Source organism: Setaria italica, chromosome VII (genome assembly GCF_000263155.2).
Source record: "Setaria italica strain Yugu1 chromosome VII, Setaria_italica_v2.0, whole genome shotgun sequence".
NCBI lineage: Eukaryota > Viridiplantae > Streptophyta > Magnoliopsida > Poales > Poaceae > Setaria > Setaria italica.
In genome coordinates, this window is record NC_028456.1 from 3,448,566 (window position 1) to 3,455,279 (window position 6,714).

A 6,714-nucleotide genomic window follows, 5' to 3' on the forward strand; every position below is an offset into this window, starting at 1 on the left:
ATATATATATATATATACTAGCAGAAATGCCCGTGCGTTGCTACGGGTCTTTACTTGCTCTCACGTTATTATTTGATTGTTCGTAATATGTTGGCTTCGCTTCACAATCACCATTCCGCCATTCGCGAGCCCGGAAATATCTCCACATCTTGTATCACCCCCAATCATGCCTTCGCCTACCCCCCCCCCCAAAAAAAAAAAGAGGTGAGGAGAAGTGAAGCCCTCGCCAATCACCAATTCATGGCATTCCAAGTAGAATAAAAGTATTTGCCAATCCTTGAACACCTATCCCAATTGGCCTACGCCTTATATTTGACCTCCTTGCATTCTCAATGGGGATAATAACTAATATCAATGATTTTGTTGAGATTACATGTAACCATCCAAGTAATCTATTAGTCAACATTATTAGTCAACATTATGTTCGTATTATTCATATTGGTAAGGCAGAATCGTACATCCACTTGAAATGTGAGGTAGACAAATCTCAGATAGTTTATCAAAGTCGAATTATCTATTTTTTTTGACCCACTGCTACCAACATGCTTAGCTGGATGGCACTCAATAGGAACACCCTGAAACATGCGCAAGTGTAAGTTAAGCTAATTACAACTAACAAACCAAATAATTGAAAAGACGCCGGCATGTACCTTTTCCCTCACAAAACGTGGTAAGGCAATTGATGCTAGATTGCATACGGTAGTTTCTTCAGAACTTGTGTATTCAATTATCTTAGTACACAAATTGGAAGACTTAATTGTGCCAAGATTTTGTTGGTTACTTTTTCTGTTGCAACTATCCTGCATATCATAAACTTTTTTATCTTCACGTTTTTTAGTAAAAAAGGGCATATGTGATAAAAGAATGGCATATTTAGAGGCAGAACAATTGCACCCTTATGATTTGAACAATTGTGTCCTTATGAATTTAATACCTTATAAAGCTTATACGTTGTTCTAGTTTCTATCTGTGCCTTCAGAGTATGAAACCAGAGGGCCTGTGCTGCAACCACTTTCTTTGCCTTGCCCTGAAATCACATAGCTGGGTTATTGTATATCTTTGGTCACCTTGAAAAAATTGTATATACAGGTGCAGCATCCAGCTTACCTCTCTTTCATATTTATCGTACAGATTCTGAAACTCATCTCCCCAGCAATCGCAATCGGCCAAACCTGGAGCTTCATTGGGACAAAACAGTGACCACAGATTAGGAACCGATCAGGAACCCACAGAGCATAGAAAAGATCCCTTGCATGATTCTCCTCCTATAAATATCACATAAAAACTTTTCACAGATGAGGCAATCTAATGTAATAGCATGCCAAGCGCTTATATATAGTGCAATTCTTATACAGTGTGCTACGAAGACAATAATCAATTGTCAAAATGTATTCAATCGCAGCTGGCAATTTTCAAGAATGTGTGCTATTGTTCAAGAGCTTTTACCTTTCCATGGTTCTTTCTTATATCAAGAAACTCAAAGATATCAAGATGTTGGGCTCCAAATAAACAGCAAATGCACCTAACGAAAGGTATTTGTAAGAAATCCTCAGCAATCATGTAAATAGGACCAGGCTGACTTACTGATGCTACCTACCTTTTCTGTTGCCTCCACCTTGATCAACATAACAGGCAGTATCATTGAAAACACGTAGCATAGGAACAATTCCATTAGAAGTACCATTTGTTCCTCGAATGTAGCTCCCAGTAGCTCGAATGTTGGGAATTGAGACACCAATTCCTCCAGCGCATTTGCTTATCGCAGCACATTCTGAGAGAGTATCATAAATTCCCTCAATACTATCATCTTTCATGCAGATAAGGAAGCAGCTACTTAGCTGCGCAACATTAAATAGAAGGATGAGATTAAATGCACAAGTTAACAGTCCACACTCCACACTGAAAACATTTTTGATTGAAGGTGACCTGGGGCCTTGGAGTGCCAGCATTGAAAAGGGTCGGGGAAGCATGAGTGAACCAGCGCTGAGACATCATGTGGTATGTTCTGACAGCCGATTCAATATCATCCTTATATATGCCAACAGAAACTCTCATCAACATATCCTGCGGCCTTTCCGCGACCTTTCCACCGGGTTTCAACAGATAAGACCTCTCAAGTGTCTTAAAACCAAAATAATCATAGTCGAAATCTTGGTCATATTTTATCTCATTGTCCAAGCGAGCAGCATTCTGAAGTTATGCAGAAGTCAAAAGTTGAGTGCTTAGTTCCATGAGTCAGACTATAAGAAAAGAGGAGTTAGTCAGAAATAAAATAAACTAAGTACACAGATGCACTAGTGTAAATTACAACCACAAATAGTATTTCATCTATATTTCATAGTTTTTTTGCATAAAATTAAGCACCAAAAGAACCATATCGGATCATAATTACAGCATTCCAATGATAAGCTATCGCAGAAAGTTTAAACAGTAAAACACACAAACTATCGAAATGGCAAGAAAGATGATACATGTTTTTTGCTCTAATAAATTGTTGGACCCTTAGCCCATGCATCGCACCTTCATTATGATCTCGTAGACATCATCAACAATCATGGGAGCCATCAAGCTAGACCTCTCATCGCAATGCACATACATAACCTTTATCCTGCATACAGAGATTAATAGAACAAATCACGACACAGATAATCAAACTCTCCTCCTAGAGTAGACAAGAAAAATGAAGTCATCGTACGTCTCTGAGAAGGACTTCATGGTGTTCTTGTGCAGGTTGGAGATGGCGATCCTCCCTGCCAGCTTCACAGAGCAAAGGAGGAAAAGGCAAAAGCAATCAATAATTATCCAATCGAGTTGCTCTAGCAGCAGACCAAAAAATTCTCGCAGACGATTGAATTATGGAGCGAGCAGATCCGTCACCGATGCGTAGTCGGGGTGCGAGGCGGTCATGGCAGTGGTGGTCTCGGCAGCGAGCTCGCCGATCTGGCTGGTGATGACACCCCTGTAGACGCCGGCGCAGACCTTCTGTGCGACGAGGTGGGAAGGAGGCGGCGGTGTGGAGACCTAGCAGGAGAGGAAGGTCGACGTGTGCACGCGTGGAGGAGGACTGGATCTCGGAGAGAGCCGCAGATCCGAGGAAAGAAGAGTCCGTCTTCAGGGAGCACGTTGTGGCGGTCTCCACCACCCCCACCGCCCCGCAGATACGGACCTCCACCACCACAGAAGGAGGCGCCGCCTCAACCGCCACGGGGCTACGGGACTCCACCACCGCAGGATCAGGCGCAGTCGCCGCCGCACCACGACTACGGGCCTCCGCCCCCGCAGCAGCATGCGACTCCGCCATCGTCGCCAAGCTCCCGGCTGACCTCGTCGCCGAGGCCGCGCGGGGCAGCGGCGGGGCGCCCCGCTCCGGCCACCGCCCGCGCCCAATCCCCTCCTGCACTTCTCTGTTGTGGAGAAAGGAGAAGCCTTTTCCCCTTAACCTCCTCCTCCCTCTTTTTTCCATCCGAGCCCCCAATCTGTTAGCATTTGGACTGCGGGTTGATTACTAAAAAGTTGAGGAGTTTTTTTTGCAAAATGACCACAACGGACGAGAAAAAGGCCAGTAGAGACCTTACTCGCTTTAATAATAGGTATAGATATAGACACACACGTACAGAGAGATCTTTTGAAAATAATGTCAGAGGATCCGGTTTCCACACGCACATCACACTTAGGCTCCATTTGTTTTCACTTATAAGTGGCTTATCGGTGGAAATAAGTGAGAATCCTGCCAAATGTTTTGCTTATTTCCAACGATTCGCTGACGTGGTAAGCATTTTCAGAGATTTGAACTACGAGAAGTAAAAAGTGAGAAATGAGAAAATCTTCGGTTAGATAGGAGAAATATATCCAAACAGGACCTTGTACTATTATAAGGATCTGCGCCTCCACCACCCAAAGATCCTAGTATGATGATGAGTACAATAAGCTATATACTGTACAGCTCACGAGGCCGAGTTCCTCCTCCGCCGAGGCTCCCTGCTCCCCGTCTCGCCGGGCGCCACTGTAACTACCGGCTGCTCCACCTGAATCCTACCCAATCTCCCGAGCTTCTTCCACCCGCTTGCCCACCCCGACACGCTCTGTTGCTTCCCCGCGGCGGACGGCGGCGGCAGCATGCGTTCCACCTGTCTCTGTAGTAGCTCCACCTCCCGCTGCAGCTCCATGTACCTGGCGTTAACGATCTCCACCTCCATCCTCAGCGCGGCGACGTCGTCCTCCTTCCTCCCCGCCCTGCCGATCGAGGCAGCCATCTTGGCCTGCTCCGCCAGCAGCACCCGCACGGCGACGCGCAGCGGCAGCCGCTCATTTTCCGCCGCGTGCGCGCGCACCTCCCGCGACAGCTTCCCGCAGTCCACCGCCCGGCACAGCCGCTTCCGCTCGTGCTCCGTTGCCGCCGGGTGCGCCTTCAGGTACGAGTCCACGGCGCGGTAGAGCCCGTCGTGGCAGCCGCGCGCCGGCTCCGGCACCGACTCCGCCAGGGCCTGGAACTTACCCAGGGGGAGGTGCCGGTCACGGGACACCTCGGAGAGGTAGCTGTCGATCAGGCTCGCCACGCGCTGCGACCTCGTGTTCTCCTCCTTGCCGCGGCTTGGGGTGGACGACGACGACTGCTCCTGCACCACGAACTGCTCGACGAGCCGCTGCACGAGGTCGACGTCGTACGCGGCGTCGGAGCGGAGGCGGCCGTAGGGATACGACGACGACGGGATCAGGATGTCGGACAGCGCCGCCTGGTCGAGCTGCATGCCCACGCGCTTCTCCACCTCCGTCACCAGCGCCGGCGCCGCCTTGAGCGTGACGGCCAGGCGGAGCAGCCGGAGGAGGAAGCTGCACGACACGGAGTCCTTCTGCGCGGGGATGATGCTGATCAGGCTCTCCACCACCATCCTCTGCTCGCTGTCCGTCTCCGGCGTCGTCTGCGTGTCGCCCTCCCCGGCGATGACAATTTCGAGCGCGCAGTGGCCGTGCCCATGCGACGCGGGGCTCTCCTTGATGTTGAGCCATTTGAAGGAGTATCGCGTGATGGCGGCGCCGACGAGGTCGCCGCGCATGCCTTTAGCCTGGACGGCGGTGATGACGCGCACGAAGTGATCGATCCTAAGCACGCAGACGTCGTCCACCCACCAGTCCGGCGGCGGCGCGGGCTGCTGGCCGGTGTCGCCGCTGGACGCGCCGGCCCTCGCCGTCGTCTTCGCCGGCGACATCCTGCCAGCGGCGTAGGCCCACCGCATGGCCCGCGGGTTGGTGCACGCCTTGGCGGCGACGGACTCACTGCATCGGCGAACGAGCTGCAGATCCTCGGCCCACGGCGAGAGGCCCTCGCAGCTCCGGAGCACGGCGACCGAGTCCTGCCACGACGACGCCACGACGTAGCTTAGGAAAGCCTCCGCGCGGAAGGCGAGGTTGCCCTCCTCCAACTCCTCCGTCATCTCCAGGTACTCGGCTGCGCAGCGCAGGACGGCGACGTTGGCAGCCGTGATGTCGACCACCACGCCGTAGCAGAACTTAGCGGCTAGCTCGAACGCGCCGTGCCCGCCTGGAAGATCGGGGAGCTCGACCACGGTGGCGGCGATGGGACCGTGCAGCGCCGACGCCTCGTCGACGAGCCGGGCCAGGCGGGCGCTCCGGGAGATCATGGGGTGCTTGTGGAGGTGGAAGTTGACGCCTCCCACCTTGACGAGCAGATCGCTCGGGATGTCACTGCTAGCATAGCGGCTTCAATGGCGAAACAATGCAAGAATTCAGACATGAGAACACAATAATTCCCTTTGCATTCCGTGCAGATATACGAAGCTTTTATTTGCATATGCGTACCATGATTGGCCCCTGCGCACGAAGCCTTCCATGTCCATCTTAGCGCCGCCGTGCTCGTGCTGCACCTGCACGTCGACGCCGTTGACGATGGGGACGAGGCCGCGCTCTGCGACGTGGTTTTCCCTCTCCATGGCTTCCCAGATCTCCATTCCTGCCACTTGCTGTGATCATTTGATGGCGTATTTATGCTTTCATTGTAGGATCTAGGAAACTGCTATGCATACGACTGCGTCAGTTATGATTGATTGTGCTCATCATCTGACTTGTTCTGACAGTTGATGACCCACCCGTTGTCTCCGTTGTAACAGAACCGTGAAAATTAGTCGTATCTTTAGCAGGGTGCCGCCCCAAACGTCGATATAAACCAATTATTGGACGTGGAACCATGATAGCCACGCCGAGTTTTCCAGGAGATTCATTGGCAGGCGATTCATGAGTGTGCTGTGTGCCTTCATCTGAACTAGTCCTCTCCTCTTCAATTCAGTAGCTGGGTGTTCTTTGTCAAATAAAGCGACACCAATTAACTCACTGAAAGAGAACGTTTGAATAGGCAGCAAGCGTTCATGTGTCCTAGAGACAGGATCAACATGTTAGATTCATTAATTTTCTGAATCATATCCAATAATCCATTAACACGGTGAAAGAATTACTTTCTTCAGGGGAGGCTCATTTTGTAAATTATTATAAAAATAAAAACCTATATCCAAAGATGCATTCCTATGTATATTTTCATTCGAGTGCATCGATGGCTGAAATTTTAAGGGAGGTGCGCTGGGTCTTCCATGGTACCAACCTGAAATTTTAGGGGAGGTGCGCTGGATCTCCATGGTACCAACCTGAAATTTTACGGAAGGCGCGCTGGGTCTTCCATGGTACCAACCGTGGTAGGGGGTCTCG

General features: G+C 50.5%; 1 protein-coding gene and 1 pseudogene across 1 annotated transcript; both read right to left on the reverse strand.

Annotated features, from left to right (window-relative positions):
- Nucleotides 1-227: 227 nt before the first annotated feature.
- Nucleotides 228-3,301, reverse strand: LOC101759414 (annotated as a pseudogene).
- Nucleotides 3,302-3,792: 491 nt separating this feature from the next.
- On the reverse strand, nucleotides 3,793-6,134 carry LOC101770355 (coleoptile phototropism protein 1). Its single transcript, XM_004974992.3, has 2 exons — nucleotides 5,818-6,134; nucleotides 3,793-5,718 (listed from the first exon to the last, which is right to left on the reverse strand). The coding sequence occupies exons 1-2, from the start codon at nucleotides 5,964-5,966 to the stop codon at nucleotides 3,945-3,947; spliced, it is 1,923 nt and encodes a 640-aa protein (XP_004975049.1). The 5' UTR covers nucleotides 5,967-6,134; the 3' UTR covers nucleotides 3,793-3,944.
- Between the last annotated feature and the right edge of the window lie 580 nt (nucleotides 6,135-6,714).